This window comes from Periophthalmus magnuspinnatus, chromosome 5 (genome assembly GCF_009829125.3).
Source record: "Periophthalmus magnuspinnatus isolate fPerMag1 chromosome 5, fPerMag1.2.pri, whole genome shotgun sequence".
NCBI classification, from domain to species: domain Eukaryota; kingdom Metazoa; phylum Chordata; class Actinopteri; order Gobiiformes; family Gobiidae; genus Periophthalmus; species Periophthalmus magnuspinnatus.
In genome coordinates this window covers 6,033,151-6,051,572 of record NC_047130.1, presented here as the reverse complement: position 1 = coordinate 6,051,572, position 18,422 = coordinate 6,033,151, and the positions used below count along the sequence as shown (strand labels likewise).

The 18,422-nt window shown below is 37.5% G+C and overlaps 4 protein-coding genes across 6 annotated transcripts in view; 3 read left to right on the top strand and 1 right to left on the bottom strand.

Moving 5' to 3' along the window:
- Window positions 1-6,871, bottom strand: part of tgm5l (transglutaminase 5, like) — a 39,908-nt gene extending 33,037 nt beyond the window's left edge. The window contains exon 1 of the mRNA XM_055221613.1: window positions 6,865-6,871. Coding sequence (XP_055077588.1) covers window positions 6,865-6,871 — 7 coding nt within the window. The remainder of the gene's footprint in view (window positions 1-6,864) is intronic.
- Window positions 42-2,774, top strand: bloc1s1 (biogenesis of lysosomal organelles complex-1, subunit 1). Its single transcript, XM_033966889.2, has 4 exons — window positions 42-233; window positions 883-955; window positions 1,270-1,402; window positions 2,395-2,774. The coding sequence occupies exons 1-4, from the start codon at window positions 167-169 to the stop codon at window positions 2,503-2,505; spliced, it is 384 nt and encodes a 127-aa protein (XP_033822780.1). The 5' UTR covers window positions 42-166; the 3' UTR covers window positions 2,506-2,774.
- Window positions 3,441-13,194, top strand: rdh5 (retinol dehydrogenase 5 (11-cis/9-cis)). Of its 2 annotated transcripts, XM_055221614.1 has the most exons (7): window positions 3,441-3,506; window positions 3,637-3,763; window positions 4,862-4,931; window positions 7,677-7,999; window positions 9,384-9,642; window positions 10,851-11,014; window positions 12,395-12,756. In XM_055221614.1, the coding sequence occupies exons 3-7, from the start codon at window positions 4,900-4,902 to the stop codon at window positions 12,613-12,615; spliced, it is 999 nt and encodes a 332-aa protein (XP_055077589.1). In that variant the 5' UTR covers window positions 3,441-3,506; window positions 3,637-3,763; window positions 4,862-4,899; the 3' UTR covers window positions 12,616-12,756. The 2 variants fall into 2 exon arrangements, with proteins under 2 accessions (XP_055077589.1, XP_033822779.1); XM_033966888.2 differs by lacking the exon at window positions 3,441-3,506 and having other exon boundaries at window positions 3,519-3,763; window positions 12,395-13,194.
- A 457-nt stretch (window positions 13,195-13,651) lies between these two features.
- gls2b (glutaminase 2b (liver, mitochondrial)) overlaps window positions 13,652-18,422 on the top strand; it is a 16,639-nt gene continuing 11,868 nt past the window's right edge. The window contains exons 1-7 of one of the 2 annotated variants that reach the window (XM_055221674.1): window positions 13,652-13,786; window positions 14,051-14,231; window positions 14,633-14,732; window positions 14,822-14,943; window positions 15,676-15,805; window positions 16,499-16,578; window positions 17,500-17,663. In XM_055221674.1, coding sequence (XP_055077649.1) covers window positions 14,056-14,231; window positions 14,633-14,732; window positions 14,822-14,943; window positions 15,676-15,805; window positions 16,499-16,578; window positions 17,500-17,663 — 772 coding nt within the window. In that variant the 5' untranslated portion in view covers window positions 13,652-13,786; window positions 14,051-14,055. Of the gene's footprint in view, window positions 13,787-14,050; window positions 14,232-14,632; window positions 14,737-14,821; window positions 14,944-15,675; window positions 15,806-16,498; window positions 16,579-17,499; window positions 17,664-18,422 lie in introns of those variants that run through there. The other variant, XM_055221675.1, reaches the window with a different exon arrangement.

Genomic DNA, 18,422 nt, shown 5'->3' with positions numbered 1-18,422 from the left:
TGTAATAAGTGAGCGACACTCAGTACACGCCTACAGATGACGTCAGATCCCGTGACTCTGTCCATGGTTCCGAGCGTTTTGTGTTGAATATCTGAACGCTCTTTGTTTTTTGATTGACATGATCATCAGTCCTGTTTAAAGGTATCTGTAACATACTGTTTATCCAATGAAGATGCTGTCTCGCTTACTGAAGGAGCACCAGGCGAAGCAAAACGAGCGAAAAGAGCTGCAAGGTAAGTGACAAGGGCTAATGCTAACTATACTTTAAGCTAAAAACAAATCTCGGGTCTCCTTTCAGTGGCTCGCAGCTTTTACATTAACGTCGAATAAATCTATAGTTTGTAGGGTGACTACAGTAATATTTAAAACAGATGTCAGGCAGCTGAAATTAATATTGTTAAAATCCAGATTTCTGTTGCAATATAGTGAGTTCTAGGGCCTAGGCACTAGTAGAAATGATGAGGTCCAATTTGTGAATTTTCCTTTTGATATAATGAAACTACAATGTAGTTAATATGGTAAACTTGCTCTTGAGCATAGGAATCTCTTGCCTCCCATCTAGGAGTATGACATTGCATTCTAACATCTGTAAACAACCAATAACAATTGGTTAAACCATAATCGTCACCAGTTTTATGAAATAAAAATGACATTCTCAGGAGGGAAAGGCAATCTTCTTAATACTATGTGCTGACTCTATGCAATATAATTCAGCAGTTTTTTTAAGCAGCTTATACTGAGAAATATGTGTAACAAAAAGAAGCTGTAGAAGCTAAATACAGGACCTTTCCTGTGACTATGGTTCAGAACAGACTGCTTTTAGGTAGCAGTCCCTGCTGCATATGATCTAATCATGTCTTAACAAGATGTTTCTTGTTGCAGAAAAACGCAGACGTGAGGCTATAGCTGCAGCCACATGCCTGACAGAAGCCCTGGTAGACCATCTGAATGTTGGGTAATCTCATTAACTTTGCCTTATAAAGTAACATGACTAGCTTTTGCACTGGATTCTATTAAGGCAAATAGCTCATGTGGTAAAACTAATAATATCTCAATAAGTTTTGAAAACCTGTGATGCAAGAATGAAATCGGCTTATAGATTGTGCCAGAACAAAGATTAATCTGTGAAATGTTGGAAAGAACTAGATTGGGTTTTACAGTATAACATATTTGCCAAACAATACCACAAAGTCATCTTGGTGTGTATGTGTTAACTACTCAAGAAGAGTTTTGCTTAACTACTATTATTATTTTTCTGTACAAACCTAGAGTGGCCCAGGCATATGTGAATCAACGTAAACTGGACCATGAAGTTAAGACACTGCAAGTCCAAGCAAGCCAGTTTTCCAAGCAGACTGCTCAGTGGATCAGTGTGGTGGAGGGCTTTAACCAGGCCCTAAAGGTAGGTTATATGGCAAAATACAGTGTGGTTTATTTTATGTTTTAATGGTAGTCTGTGTAACCTTTTTGGTGGGAGGCTCATTACTTTCTCTCCAAGGAGATGTTATTGTTTTGCTTAAAAGTTGAAACATTTCACAATATGACATTAAACTTATCTGTCTTAAATTTATTCAATTACAGCGTTCTTATTAAGCTAAAGAGTACCTTCAAAATATGCATTGTTACTGTGAGTGCAGCCACCTTTCCACAGATCTTACCTCTAGTTAAATATGTTTAATTCCATATTGTGTGAAACATTCCAGGCAAATCTCCATGGAGACAAGTAGGTGGTGGACAAGAAAAGTTACTGTCGCCCTTTAATTTTGATACTGTACAATACTATTACACTCACTCGATGCACTGTTAAGTAATAAAAGTGAATTCAGGCGCAAGGGGACAGCTTTTTGATGAGGAAATCAGATTAGTCTCATTGAAGCCTTGTCACTGGTGAGTCGGTCTGAGAGGATTTGGCAGGTGCAACAGTAATTGAATTTACACCATCACATCATCTTTACTGGATTGACAGTGTTCAGGTTTTATTATTTAGGGAAATCATAAAATATGTGTGCCATAAAGGGTATTATATAATTATAAAAAGTTACTTGGTATAGGATGTGACATTGGCAGTGACAGTGTAAATATAATAATAATGTCAAATTTGGGTCCTGTATTCAAACAAGAATTTTTGAACATGCATTATGTGTAATACTATGGCATTAAACATGTCTATCTAGCATTTATTTAATTACAAATGTTTTTATTTCTCAAAAAATCCTTAAAAAACATACAAGTATGTGAGTACGGTTACCTCACAGACTTGGCCTGCTTATTTTCATGTAAAAATTTAGAAGTTTCAACCAGAAAATATTACATAGTGCACCTTTAAACACTTATTTTGCAAATTTCCCTTAATATTGATAAGCATACTATCATTCTGTTTTTATTTTTTGTCAGGAAATAGGTGATGTAGAGAACTGGGCTCGTAGTATTGAACTGGACATGAGAACCATCGCCACAGCCTTGGAGTATGTGCATAAAGGTCAGCTCCAAACGGCATCCACGTAGTGCCAGAAAGAAGAGACTTTCCACTACCAAATGTATCGGGATAATATGAAGACGTTGCCTCATTAGCTCTGGATCATGGTACCATCGTTTGTGTGAACTCTGAAAGAATTTGGGCTGATAAAACTGAAGGACTGCTTAGAGAATGGCCAATATGTTTTACAAGGCGAAATATTTAAAGTAAAACAATTGTAATGCAGTGTGTTTTGATAATGTTATTTGTACAGCTTGAACCCTTAAAATAAATGTTAACATATTCCCAATGATTACAATGTTTACATATGACTTTTTTCCCCCAGCAGTGATTAGTGTTGTCATACAAGTCAATACCCAGATACTAATCAAAACTAAAACTTGTATCAAAGCAATATGCTAATTTGAATTGGTACTAATCTTGAAAAAAAAAAAATCCTATAAAAATAAACAACATGACGATTAAAAAGCTACTATTATGGTCACATTTTTATATAGCAGTTTTCTACCTTCGAGGCACTCAAAGCGCTTTATTTTGTGCAGAAGATTTAAATCTATTTTCTAAACAACAGGAATCAAAATGAATATCCAGTTGTTTCCTTCCTGTCCTAAAACTAAGCAAAAATAAGAATGCTTTATACACATACATTGTAATTAATTGAAACCACACAACACACGTACCCAATACTAAATGTATGTGACTAAATCTGCCTCAACTATTTTCAGAACTACAGCTGGTATAATAGAAGATTATGATGCTTTTTAGGTGGAACGTTTTGCAAACGCATTTTTGTAATCAGACCAAGGAGCTAAAAATGTTTGCCAAAGAGTGCGATTTGGCTGGAGTTATGTCACTACATGTGGTAATGTAACACACATGCGCGTATCTGTCATAACTGGCAACCAACATAGAGAGGTAATGTGAGGTTAATGCATTGTTTATTTTTTTCTACAGTTTGAAATGACAGCTGGATACGAACACACCCTACAACATCAATATTACAAGTATTTATGGCCAGGCAAAACATAAGGTAAAATACTTCTTTGCTGCAATCTAGTGGGACCATAAAACAACCCATTCATGTTCATGTTTGCCAGTGAAACGTCAGCGTTTTCCCCACACACTTACACAAACCCAGTGTTACGGATTGTGGATTACAGATCGCGGACTTGTCTTAAAGGATCAACCACAGGGATAAAGGCTCCTGGGCCCAGCCTCGTGGAGCTAAAACACAAGAGAGACCAGAAAGGGAAAGGTGTGGAAGTGCCAACATCACCTCAAAACAAGGTAGGAGCATAGCTGAAGATACTCTATAATCACTCTGTAAGCCCACAAAGGTACAGAAGGGTATATGTTTAGGATTCAAGTTATCTTAAGTTTTTTAATTGAAACTGAGATTTTTTTGTTTCTTTTTTATATTATATAATTTGAATATGCAAAAATTGTATGTATTTATTACTACACATGCTTGAACATGCATATTGTTATGATAAACCATTGTTATGTGTAGGAGCAGTTGTAGCTTTTTTAATACAAAAAGAACAAAAAAAAGATTCAGAAATAACTTTGTTTTTGTTTACTCTGCCTCACGCACCAAAGTTCTGTTAATTCGTAGTAACTTTGCAATGTGGGATAGGCTACAGTTATCTGCTACTACTATGACGACGACGACGACGACGACGACGACTACTACTACTACTACTATGACTCGAATGACTACTACAACTACTACTGCTACAACTGCTTCTGATACTACTACTACTACTACTACTACTGCTAATACTACTACTAGAATGACTACTACTAGAATGACTACTACAGCTGCTACAGTTACAGTACTTCTACTACTACTACTAGTACTGCTGCTACTACTACTAGTACTGCTGCTACTACTGCTACAACTATACTATATACTATACCAAACTGTCTCCAACAGCACTAACCAACTTTAAGACTTGGGAGACTCTAAGCCAGCATTTTTTTTTTTTTCACTTTAAAATATTACTGCTGTTTCAAAACGGAAATTGAAAAAACAGCAGCAGCACATTACGCTTCCCTCCCATTATAATGTGTTTGCTTCTTATGCTCTGCCTGAAAAAATAATTGGTCTGAGCCCTGAGCACTTTAAGCAGCTTTGTCACAGGCATTAAATTTATACCTCAAAACAATGCAGCCTTCTCCCCGTAGGCCCCCTCCGCGTCAAATACCTCTCTCCCCATGTAAGAGCATTAACCAAAGATTTCTCATGTGTTGAATGCAGTTACATATTACACCACCTTTTTGATCATACTTTGTGATATTATGAAATCTAAAGTTCCACAGCAACCCAGTTAACCAGATATTCTAGCTTGTCTTATCAGTATTTGCGCAATGTTTTTCCAACAGGTCTCCAAACTCCAGACAGTTTGAACTGCCCCAGCAGCATGGACACACAGATAATATATGATCTTTTAGGGTAAGTAAAAACAAAACATTTACGGTACTTTTTACATTCAAAATCTGTGGGTTTCAGGATAATGAAAACATGAGGACTGTTGCCATAGCGATTAACAATTTAAACCAAATATATCTTTTGAAAATATATCTCAAAACATTGCATATAACAGCAAAAACAAATGAATTACCGGTATTTGGTTGTGTTAACATTGAGGAATTTGATGATGTCATAGATGGAGGGCATGGGCCTATGTAACTATGGTTGATTTACTGTTTTTGAAATAAATATCCAAATTTATAATCCAAAAATGTTGAACCCTTTTATTATTTGTTAGGGATCAGCTCCACAAACGTACCTTATTAATCTTATGGTTTAAAGTCCATTAAACTGACACCAGTCACATCTTTGGGGTTGACTAAGGGCCCCACGTTCTGAAGCTATTGTGAAAAAATCATTTCTGTTTTGGCAGTTTTTGACTGATGTGGGTAGGTCCAGTGATTACAGAGATATTAGCAATAAACCAGGTCAACCTATCTGCAATCTGACAGTGAAACAGCAAATTCCACCGCAGACTTGACCTCTAGCTCACTATTAATGTCTGGGGACTTTAGACTGCTCTGATTTCACATGCATTTTTGGTGAGTTTCTGGGTACAAGTACAATGTAATCAATAGGGAAATCTGGCTTTTGCCCCCCATCTGTGAGAATGACATTATCACTATCCATCAGTAGAACATGTTTGCTGTCACGATCAGCAGCCCCATGCAAACTAATACAACCTCAATGACAATGACTGCGCTCATGGCTATAACCCATCTGGTAGTCCCATCATAGCACAGATTGGTTTGTTATTAGCTCCTCTGTTGGAAAATGTGGATTGTTATATAAAAGAACATGTAAACAGACAGCATATGTGAAAGATTCTACAGATTTCATCAATAAAATATCAGAAATCACTGATCTCGCTGAAGACGCATATCTAGCCACAATGGACAGTCTTTACACCAATATCCCACATGAGAAGGGGCTGGGCGCAATGGACTTTTATCTACAAACAGTCCAAGAAATCCCTGACAGAATTCCTCCTAAACTTGCAGACTTTTGTTATGAAATATAGGCTAATTACTGCAGTTTGAATAAGACATTTTACCAAGTGTCGGGTACGAGCGTGGACACTATATGCACACCCAATCTATAGGCCAATAGGCTATGGGTTATTTCAAGCAACAGTAGTGTTTTTTGAATCAAAGTGTTTTTCAAGGCAATCATGAGCAAGTAATAGATTTTGTGACTTTGACTAAACATTAATTTCAAACCTAATCTTAAATTCACATGCGAATACATCCATCCATTTTCTTCTGCTTATCCAGGGCCAGGTTATAGTGCAGCAGTCTAAGCAGAGACTCCCAGACTTCCCTTACCCCAGACACGTCCTCCAGCTCCTTCACATGCAAATACAGTTAAAAGAAAATACATTTTTTCGACATGTGGGTCAAAGTGAGGGGTGGTCTCTTAAGTACAACACTGTATCAAAAACTCTTCTACTGGCCACGAGTGCGCACCCTGCATCCTTAAACAGAGGTCTTCCTAAAAGCCAAAGTGTGCCAAGCCACAGAGGTCAACAGAGATGAAACCAGGCTATTCTCTAAAAATGAGAGACATTTTTCTGCAATATTTAACAATGTGTATTCACCCCTCAGCCACAAAATCAAATCAGTTATTTTGAAACACTGGCTCATATTAAAGACTGATCCAGAATTGTCCCAAATATACAAAGACCCACTCTATCTCTATTAACCTACAGAAGAGGCAGAAACCTGAGAGACATCTTGGTACATTCAGACTTCTCCCATAACAGGAATACACCAGATGCACAAACTCTCCTTGTCTGTATTCCTAATGGCAATTATAGATGCGGTAGTTGCGCTTACTGCCATAACACTACAAACACTTCCCATTTCTGTCACCCTTCTACCAGAAAGAACTTCCCCATTAGGAGTATCATTACAAGCATGTCCACTCATGTTTACCCACTGTGCTGCCCATGCGATTTTGCGTATGTTGTTAAAACGACACGAAAACTGAAATCCGCTTAAGTAAACACAAAAGCACAATAAGGCGCTAAGACATCGACTCTCCGCCAAAGGGAGGCAACCCTGACCCTGCATTAAAGTGACAAGAAGCCTATTGGATTTTTACTTTACAAAGTCTTGGCCCAAAGGCTTAAATGATGAATCGTTGTTTAATGTATTGTTATGATGTAAAAAAGTGTTTGTAATGAAGAGTTTGCCCTCCCTCTGAGCTGTGAGAGGGGTTCATGTAAACTCTTTGATGTGCCACTTATTAAAAAAAACATGTCAGAATAATGAAAAGCAGTTGTTACTTTTTTAGGGTGCTAAAAATCTGTATTATTATTAACTGAGGAACGTCTGGAATTACGTACAATATTGCGGTTACATTGAGGGCTAATTGTGAATTTATTTTTTTCTGATGGGTTGGGACTCTTGAGCAGGCAGTCCCTTAACTTATTAACTTAGACTATTTAAGAGGAGCAGAAGGGGCTGATCACATATTTGAGGAAGGTCAGAGGGACTGAAACCTTGTACTAATAAAAATGAACCCAGAGTAAGACTGTGTGCGGGAGTTTTCTTAAAAGTTTCTCTCCTCCAATGCACCTGTCGCCCAGTCAGGTGTGCAGAGTGTATACAGAAAGGAGAACCTGAAAACCTCCACTATAAACTAATATTATGTCTACTTTTTTAGGGAAAATGCATGGTTGTACATCTTCAGCACATTCGCGGTCCTTTGGGTGCTTGTCTGGCTGTACAGAGACAGTGTTGAAATTGATAACATCGGTGAGAAATATGTTTTTGTGACTGGCTGTGATACGGGATTCGGGAACCTTCTCTGTAAGAAGTTGGATCGTAAAGGTTTCCGTGTGCTGGCCGGGTGCCTGACGGAGAAAGGGGGCGATGATCTGAAGAGAGTAGCGAGCTCCAAGCTGAAGACTGTCCTGCTAGACGTGACCAGCCAGGACAGTATACAGAAAGCAATGGAGTGGACCAAGAAAGAAGTTGGAGATAAGGGTAAGAAAAGTTGTTTTATAGGCTAGTAGTTCTAAACATGATCAAAATGAGTTAGGGTTAAAAAATTACTTAACATTACTTTGTGTTTTTGCTATGATCTAGTGAAGTGATCCAGTGTTTGCACAATAAAATGACAAACATTTCAAACTCGATTTTGATACTAAGGAATAGACTTGATACTTGATACTGATACCACAATGATAACAAAAAACCCTCTTCTTTACGCAGCAGAATGCAATTTTCAACATTAATTAATAGTACTTTCTCTTATATTACCATGTGGCCTTATATCTGTGTAATCCCTCAGTAGTTCAGGTAGGTTCCATAGTGGTCCATGGGTGTATACTAGTCTATGTGTCTTATACTTGTTCTGATACAGTGAATGTGACTTTTTTAGTATCATACCTGCAAATGAGCTTCTCGTTTTGATGCTAGTTTCAGTATCGGTTAGTGTCTGATTTTCCATACCTGTGACAACCCTAATCTAGACATCATCAGTGCACTGTTTGTCTAGGTTGGGCTACTGTTATAGGTTAATAAGAAATTGCATTTATCCAGCAACTACAAGAGCAGGAAAAAACCTAGACCTAGAAAAAAAGTCAGTTATTCCCAGAGATATTAGTAGAACCATAAGTTTTAGGAACTCAATTTCTTTTTTCTTTTTTATTATTTAACCAAAAATAAATGGTGAATATCAACTTGGAAAGTATAGAGTGATTATTCCTGAATGTATTGCCTTTGCTAGTTTTATATTTAAGAAGTTATGGTATAACACTTTAAACAACGCATCTGTTTTTGTTTTTTTATCGAGTGTAATTGCAATATCCATATTAAATAAATGAATATGATAAATATATTTAAAACTATTGCTACTAACTACTACTAAACATCTCTAAAACAACACAAAATATGATACACTCATTGCTTACTTTATAACAATCCAACAATGAATTTTATAAAGCCCCTTTTAAGATACACAAATTGTTTTACATTGTATTATTCATTCACTTCACACACTAGATTGTTGTAACTTCCATTGACAGTACTGGATGTACTGACTGAAGCAATGATACCAATCTTAACCACTGGCCCCTTGTACCACCACCAACCTCTTACACAGATTGCATTCATACATAGGGAAGGTGGGTGAAGTGTCTTGCTCAAGGACAATATGACAGCCTGCACTGGTCAGAGCTGGGACTGATATTACCAGCCTTTTTATGATATAAAGAGATCGTAAATGGCCCAACAGTCTGTGATTGAAGTGTAGGGCAGTCAGATTTACTATTAGAATTTACTTAATTATTGTTAACAACTCACTTCAAATTTAATGTACTTTTTTTCTTTCACACAAAATTTCACTTTGTTTTTCTGTCTCTTTCAGGACTTTGGGGTATTGTCAACAATGCAGGCCGGGCGTTACCCATGGGTCCGTCTGAGTGGATGAAAATCGAGGACTTCCAGTGCACGCTCAAAGTCAACATGGATGGAGTGATCGCCATGACGATGACCTTTCTGCCCCTCATCAAGAAAGCCCGGGGTCGAATTGTGAATGTGGCGTCAGTGCTGGGGCGCGTGGCTGCGAACGGAGGCGGATACTGTATCTCCAAGTTTGCAGTGGAGGCTTTCTCTGACTGTCTCAGGTGAATTTATAAAGTGTGGAAACTATTAAAAAAGTGTTATCTGGAATTACCACTTATCAAACCAAGTAAAAAAGAGTTTTAGAGAGAGCAAAATGTGCACTCTGCTTTTAGTGCAGGATTTGCCACACAGTTTTATTTTGAGACAGATATGGACCTGTTTAGTGAGATTACTACAAAGTAACGTGGAGGCTACACAAATTCACTGTTCATTTTTTCAGAAGCACTTTTCTGTCATTAGCCTTTAATATGGGGACTACTGTGAGTTAAAGATGCACTATGTAACTTTTCTCATCCACCACCTGACTGGCTACTCAAAGATGTTATTGCTTTTCCTGGAATAATTAGTCCAGAGTTGACACTTTTATTGTTCTCGTAGCTGTTTGTGTTGTTAATATAAGTGCTTTTGTGTGTGACTTTTTGTTGCTATGCCGACAAATTGATGTGAAGGTTCTGTTCTGCAGTTACTGGTCTGTTTTGGAGACTGGCTCTAATGAATTTCTTCTGGTTGTTTATTTTCTGAACACAAGGACTACTGTAGGCTGTAATTCCCACCAAAACAAGAGCAAAACAACAGCAGCTCATTAGAGCCAGTCTCCACAAACAGACCAGTAACTGAGGAAAAGAACTTTCACATCAACTTGTCGGCATAGCAACCAAGTGTATTAATTAATGCGCACATTATTTTCAAAGGATAGACAAACATGAGACAAACTCAAATCTGAAGGAGAAGTGCAAGAAACACAAAGGTCAAATACTGTAGTTTATTATTTTCAAGATTAAGCTTTTGTCACTTATGAATGTACTCCCAGTGGGTAGAGTAACCCAAAATATTACTCAAGTAAGAGTAAAAACATGCAGCTAGAAAAATACTCTGAAAAGTAGAATTTCTCAAGAAGGTTACTCAGACATATGTAAGTGAGTGCTACCCACCTCTGTTCAAGTATATTGTTTAATTTGTCAGTATTTTATGTTTAGTGCCTTCCTCTATCTACATAGCACTCAACAGCCTATCAAAAAATACTAATACTGATTTTGTGTACCCTCCCGGTCTCTTTGTAGTAACCTCACCATGCAGGTCCATATCTCTCAAAATTAAATTGAATATTCTTTTATACTGCATGACTCCAATTACTTTGCCCTTTATTAAACTTGGCACAGGCCTTCTATTGTTGTCCACTTCATTTTCTTGCCTCGCCTTGTGTTTCCAGGAGGGATATAAACAACTTCGGTGTGAACGTGTGCATCATTGAACCGGGGTTTTTCAAGACAGCCGTGACTAGTCTGGAGCCTCTTGAGAGAGAGTTGCACCGCCTCTGGAACCAGCTCAGCCCAGAAGTGAAGGCCAGCTACGGGGACAAGTACCTGGACAAGTGTGAGTACTACAGCTAATACTGTGGGTAACACTTTATAATAACTACACTTTAATTAGCCTAAATAAAGCATGAACAATTAAGACTTAATTCATAAATTACTTAACAAATACCTTTACTCCTTACCATAATCTCTTAGTTAAAGATCCTGCACCTAATTTTTTCCCATGTATTTGAGCAAAATTCATCTTTCCCCAGTACAGATATATTGCATAAGCAGGTCACAATAAGACCACTGTGTTCTGTCTGCATCTGATAATAATAATAATAATAATAATAATAATAATAATAATAATAATAATAATAATAATAATAATAATAATAATCAGGAAGTGCACAGCTAGCATGCTAATTGTTGCTACCTGTGATGGTAATCTCTGCTCTCATCACTGAAAGTTGTGAAAAGTGCTTATAAACTCACTCTGGTGAATGATTATAATTACTTTTTTAAATGAATGAGCTCTATTTTTCAAGTTTCCAAGAATGTAAAAATCTTAGCGCCTTTAATTCGTTAATTAGCCTCAGTTATTCTTAATAAGCTATTTGTTCAGTATTAAATCTTTGTCTATGCTTTATTAAGGCTAATTAAGGTGTAGTTATTATATGAAGTGGTAACATACTGCACACTTAAGAAAAATGACAACTTGGGTGTTTGCAACTAAACAGATACTTGATGATAATTGTTACTCTGCACCTGCACTGAGATAAGCACTCACCCGTTAACTATATGGTTAGTGGTTCCAATCTTGTCAGGCTAATTGCAGCAATCAACGGGATCCATAGTTGGGTGTACAATATGGGGAATGGATGAATAATGCATCAAATTAGTAAATTGGCTTTGAATGTCTAAAAAGCTATAGCCTATTCAAATTTAAAATGCTTTGGCTAAGTTGGTGTGAAATGTACTATCTTGCCTAGAAATATTGCACTGCTATTGTAGTTGGTAAAATGGCTGTAGTTGCAAATGCTTTGATCTCACCCAAAATATTACATAAAAATTATATGTCAAATAATTCCTAGTACACATTTATTTATTTTTTTATATATATATATCAAGTTATTGCTCTAATATTGCAATTTAATGCACACTCTAATGGTATCCATTAACTTTAATTGTTATGTTAAACTGCAATATTTATTCACTATACTCATTACAGCTGCCACGAGACATTAGTCACTCACACTACATTCAAACAAAGGCATAATGTGTGGGGTAACGTGTCTTGCCCAAGGACAGCATCTGATCAGATCATATATAACTCATCAACAACAACAACAACTACCATTTGAGCCACTTTTCCTCCAGTTCTGGACAACTTCATTCATTTAAAAATACACTGAATATACTAGATGCTAGAATAACATTTTCAATTTATTCCTAGACATCAAAGTGCAGAGGTTGATCATGGGTATTGTGTGCGACTCCGACCTCTCAAAAGTAACCAACTGTATGGAGCACGCTGTATCCGCTGCCCATCCCAGGACCAGGTACAGCGCTGGGTGGGACGCCAAGCTCATCTGGATCCCCCTCTCATACATGCCCTCCTTCGTGGTGGACTTGGGACTCAAGCTGGTGCTGCCACGTCCCTCAAAAAGCGTCTAAGTCAAGATCCGATTTACGATGTTGTGTTGTTTTAAATTGCAAACAGAGGTTAAAGTTGCAACAAAAAGATGTAACTTTTCTGGTTATGGGTCCACCACGTGCATGTCTCACTGGAAATATTTTTGCTTTGACTAGTATGTTTCACAACTTATCTGTTATACATTTATTCTATCACATGTGCGTTAGTGATTAAAAATACAACCATTCTTGCTGTGAGTGAGCTTACCGGTCCACAGATCTGACCTGTTAATACGACCTGGCAGCGTCACCTTCTTGTTAACATAAAGAAATATAACGCCATATTCTGGAACGGGCTCCCCACCAGAATTTTTTTTTTTTTTTTACAGTGAACCTTTAAACTGAAAAATATGCAATCTGTACTTTTATGTGTATTTATGGAAGTACCATTTTACTGTGTAACCAATTTGTTATCAGTGCCATTAGCCTAGAGTGCCTTCTTCTGTTTGTTAATATAGAACAATGAAGAAATATGAAATGCCTACATAACTCGTTGTTGCCTTACAAATTATGTTATTCTATTATTGTATTATGCCGTCATAATAAAGCAGATAAAGATGGATATGTTATTTCCCCAGACTCAACTAAAATCCAGATTAATTGTGCAATATTAAATCTAATAGCAATTTAGATCCTCTAGATGGAGCTGTAATTCCCATCGTGCCTGTCAAGCAGCTTTATCTTTACAAGCAGCAGTTAGATTTGTTAATTTCTCTAGGCAAAACTTTATATTGGCAGTGTATTGTAGTATTTGAGTACTTTTTATTTAGTCAATAACTTATGTGTAACCAAATAAATACTTACATTATAACTATTTTATTAACCATATCAGTCCAGCTTTTACAGTATTGAGCAATTAGTGGTATGCTGCAGTTCAACTAATTGTGCAACCATGTCCTAAAAATAAAATGTAATCTGAGGGCACAGGTCAAAGGCTTTTAGGAAAATGAATTGTTTTGTTGCGTCATAGTAATAGTTCAAGCTGATTGGCTGCGGCACCAGCTCTGAAGCAGCACGTGTCGCACCATGTTATGGCTCTATGATCAACAGGTGCTTGTCTTGTCCTAGTGTTAAAAGAGTTATTTCAGGCCTAGCTGCTGCTTTCTAAAGAAGCTAGTAGCATTGTGTGTTTACTTGCATATCTCACCATAAGGTAGGTTTAGCTTTGATCCATTAATTTCTTAAAGGAAAAAAGTTACTAGCCTCTACTGAGCTTTGTCTTTACGCACAGATTACGCACAGCATTCATCGTTTTCTACTTTAATCATAACGCAAACAGATTGAGACCTGTATCTTCCGTGCCGTACTTAAATGCATCTAAAGTTTCCAAACGTGTACTTTTGACTGTAGGTTCTGTCGTGACCCCTTGCTGGCTGTTGACTGAAATATTTACTCATGTTTTTTGCCACTGACACAGTCGCCATGCACTGTCTGAGAGCCCTGCGCCTTACCAAAAGCCTTACCAAAAGATCACAAATTACCTCCAGAAATGTGGAAGCTGCCAAGGAGATTTTCCTGGTTCATCCGCGGTGCAGTGAGAGCTCAGTGTCGGATGGATTGCACCGACGGCCCGCTTCACACTTGGATCTTTTCAAACTGTGAGTGTTTACAGTGGCTTTGCTGAGCCCAGCCGCCAAATTCACCATACCAAAGATGGACGAAGAAAGTATAGGCAGAAATAATACTCAAAAATATGTGAATAGGCTTTTTTTTGCATTTAGTGAAAATACAGAATGAATGTATGTGTTATAGATATGATAAGAAATGTGTAATAGGCTCAAATAAAAAGAAAAAAAAGTCCTCTTCCACATAGCCAGTTATAATCTAGGTTATAATGTAGGTTAAGTGCTTCAATTTATCGTCTTAGGTTAAGTGTTGTTGCCAGTACCAGTACTCTATATGTACTCTATACATAATATATGATGCAACGTATGTTATGTTTGATTACAGAAATATTTTATAAAAGCATATTATTTTGTATTCATTTTGTTTCTAACAGAAATGTCCCCTCAAAGTCCCAAAGCTCTGGAGTGGAAGACATGCTCTTCTACACCATCACAGGAGGAAAAGAGCAAGTCCCCATAGCTCAGTTTAACTCAGTAGGTAGATAAAACTCAGAGTATCCTTAATCTTGTGGTGTATGTCACATGTAATATGAGAAAATATGAATGTTTAACCCATTGTTCAGGCCCTGAAAAAGACCGGTCTGCACCCTTCCGACCCTCGCCTCAGGGAGTGTATGGAGAAGCTACGTCAGGTTGTGAGGGAGTCAGTCGGGGACGTCATGATGGACAGAGACTTGTTCCACAGGTGATACAAGGACAAATACTCATCCACTAATACATATATTTGGGAATTTCAGATTAGGGCATTAATATGACCATCCAAACGAAATTGTATGTTTATTTATTTATAGTGTTCCTAATGCAGCAGCTTTATATGTCACTATTGTCACATTATTATTAAGACATCCATTGATTGCACAATCATCTGTGTTTTTAAATGACCTTTATAAATCCTCTGCAACAGAAGTGTGATTTTGTTTTTTCCTTGTGTGGGTATGAATTGAGCTATTTTAGTCTGACCTTCAACAAGAATCTATTTTAATGAAAGACTTGCCGTCTCTATCTGGCCTGTTGTTTCCACATTTATTTATAGACTTGTCGATAGAACATTTCCATTGCCAATTAAAACTAATACCCTGTTTTGTATGCCTTTTCCCACAGTTTTATATTGATACAAACTATTATTTTCCAAAACTAACAGATAAAAACATACTCATTCATTTTTATAACACATTATTGGAATTTATGTGAGTGATAATTATAATCATAATTGATCTAGGCCATAAACTGCACATTTAGAGCATTTCAATTAGCCATTCTGATTGCAAGACAGAATACAGAAGGCAAAATGTGTAGGCCCTGTAAAGTTGTTTTCTGTTTCCATCCTTAAAATGAACCTACACCCACACAGACTGCAACATTGTTCATAAAAGGCGCTGTGCTCTTCTGAGTTTGTGATGTCTCTTTGAGTTTTCAGGTGCATGGGTGGAAACATTGTCCTGCTGATACAAGCCTTCAGGAAGAAATTCATTATCCCGGAGTTTGATATTTTTGCAAAGCAGATAAATGAAATCTACTACAGAGTGGAGAAGCAAACGAGTGGAAAAGTAAGGGTTAAATCTATAAAATAAATGCAACAACAACATTTTTATTAATTTATTAATGGGTTTCAGTTGTGTGTTTATAGAGCTCAGGATTGTGGTGCCACACATAATGGGATTTTCAGTTAGCCTAATGTTAAAGTGTTATAGTGTGATAAATTTACCTGTAGTACCAGCTGCTTATTGTTTTTTGCCATCTGCTGCCATATTGATTCTAGTTGCTAATGTAAACAAATCTACACTCCAAAGGAAACATACATTAACTGCCCAAATTATCAGTATTAAATTAAAGTTTTTAGGTAATTCCGAGCTTTTTGTCTCCCCTTAAAGTATGTGAAAAGGTACAACAGTTGAAAAACAGAAAACCAGTTTTACTACTGCCCTGTATGATGGCAAAAAAAAAAGACTGTTTACTTTTTAACATTGTTTGGGATAATATATCTCTGTGGATGTTTTGCACCATGGCTAGAAAGATTTTTGTCAGTAACAGTCACTTTTAGACATTTGGGCATTTTAGGCATCATTTTGTGTACTTTTCAGTATTCCAGGAATATAATATTTAGTTTTGAATAGTTAATTGTTATTGCAACGGTGCTCATTTTTCATCCCTTTGAAACAAATAGATACTGTGTGTAATACAGTTGCGATTTCTTAATTTGTTACACTATCTTTACCACTGCTGGTTTTGTCCATCTTTAGGTGGCTGATTACATCCCACAGTTGGCCAAGTTTAACCCCGGGCTGTGGGGTGTCTCTCTGTGTACAGTGGATGGTCAGAGGTACAGCAAACACATGCACATACTGGTGCAATAGAGAGCAATGTGAAATCTGTGTGAGAACTTTACAAAAGGGTTGGTCTTCTGGGGCTTGCTCTTCAAATCCACCTTCAATATAATTCTGGGTGTGATGCTGTAGTCTGTGAAACTGGCTATAGTAAGACATTTTCAACCTTCTGACCGTAGATACACTTTACATAGTTTGAGCACAAGTTTTTCAAATACCAGCTTCTTGAATTCTCTCTTGAATTCTGGTGATGTATTCAGAAGTGTTGATAATGAGTTTGTAATACCAATATATAGTAAATATCAACTTTATAAGACTTATACCATTTTTTTCTTGAGGAATGTAAGTCAAATTCATTGAAATTAATTGTATTAATTTTGAATTTATAGTCACTAGGGCCATTCACCTTTAGTTGTATAGTTGAGTAACTGGTCTAAGTCAACCACATTGTTTATTAGTTGACTAATTATATTTTTAGGGTTATAAAAGTACTACAGAACATAAATTACTAAAATTACTAACTGCTCTGTAAAACAGATAATCTTCGTTCCACACAGCAAAAATGCACTATCACCTACTCCTCCAGCTAGGTACTCCTGACCAGGATCCTGACTCATTTAGACACAATAAAGGCTGATGAATCCACACTTGGTTTGGTCAAAATTGTGTTGAACGCAGTTTGATGTAGGTTTGATTTGATCTTGTTCAAGTCCTGGTTTAGTCCTGGTCTTGCTCAGTGGTAGTGCCAGGTTTAGTCCCAACTTTGATGTGGTGTGTGTACTGTCCAAGTGTGAATGCACCACTACTTAATCCTCATATACAGATAATGTATACATTTTCTATTTTAACACACACATATATCTACATAATATATTGAACACTACTTATTTTGACTCATTCCAGTTTGTTGTCCTCAGACACTCAGTGGGCGACACAAAGCAGCCGTTCTGCCTGCAGTCCTGTGTGAAGCCTCTGCAGTACGCTATAGCCGTCCATGAGGAGGGAACAGACAAAGTGCACCGTTATGTGGGGATGGAGCCGAGCGGTGTCAAGTTCAACATGCTCTCACTCGACGATGAAGGTGTGTCACACTAGTTTCTATGGGACTGTTATGTTGAAGTGCCTATTACTGTATTGAAAGTGAATATGTTTCATATCTCATCCAAGGTGCTTCTGACAGGTTTCTGAAACTCATTCCCTTAACTATGTGTCTGAAGGGAGGAATTAACAACATTTGTTATAGTTTGAGTGTAGTTAGCTCCTGTCTTCAGACAGATATTTAAGTCCGTAACCTTCAGAACCCTGTCAGAAGAAGCTACTTGATGAGTGGCAAATGCATTCCCTCTTAAAAACATTTGTCCAGCTGACAGAATTCAATTTGCGACGTTATGGGCCTTGTCACTGCTTTGAATGATCAGGTTAAACATATATGGATTTCACCTCTTGAGATTATATCAGTCTAGAATGTGAAAATAACCAACACATACTGTCTTTAAGCTCAAAAGTGGGTGGTTACAAGTGGGCAAAACATAAAAGTTGCACTGTCACATAGAGGTAGGAGGAAGTTAATTGATTAATTGAAAGGACAAGATCGCAGATACAAGCGGCCGAAATTGGTTTCTTCCGCAGGGTGGCTGGGTGCTCGCCTAGAGATAGGGTGAGAAGCTCGGTCACACGAGAGGAGCTCGGAGTAGAGCCACTGCTCCTCCACATCGAGAGGAGCCAGCTGAGGTGGCTTGGGTATCTGTTCAGGATGCCTCCTGGACGCCTCCCTAGGGAGGTGTTCAGGGCATGTCCCACCGGGAGGAGGCCCAGGGGAAAACCCAGGACACGCTGGAGG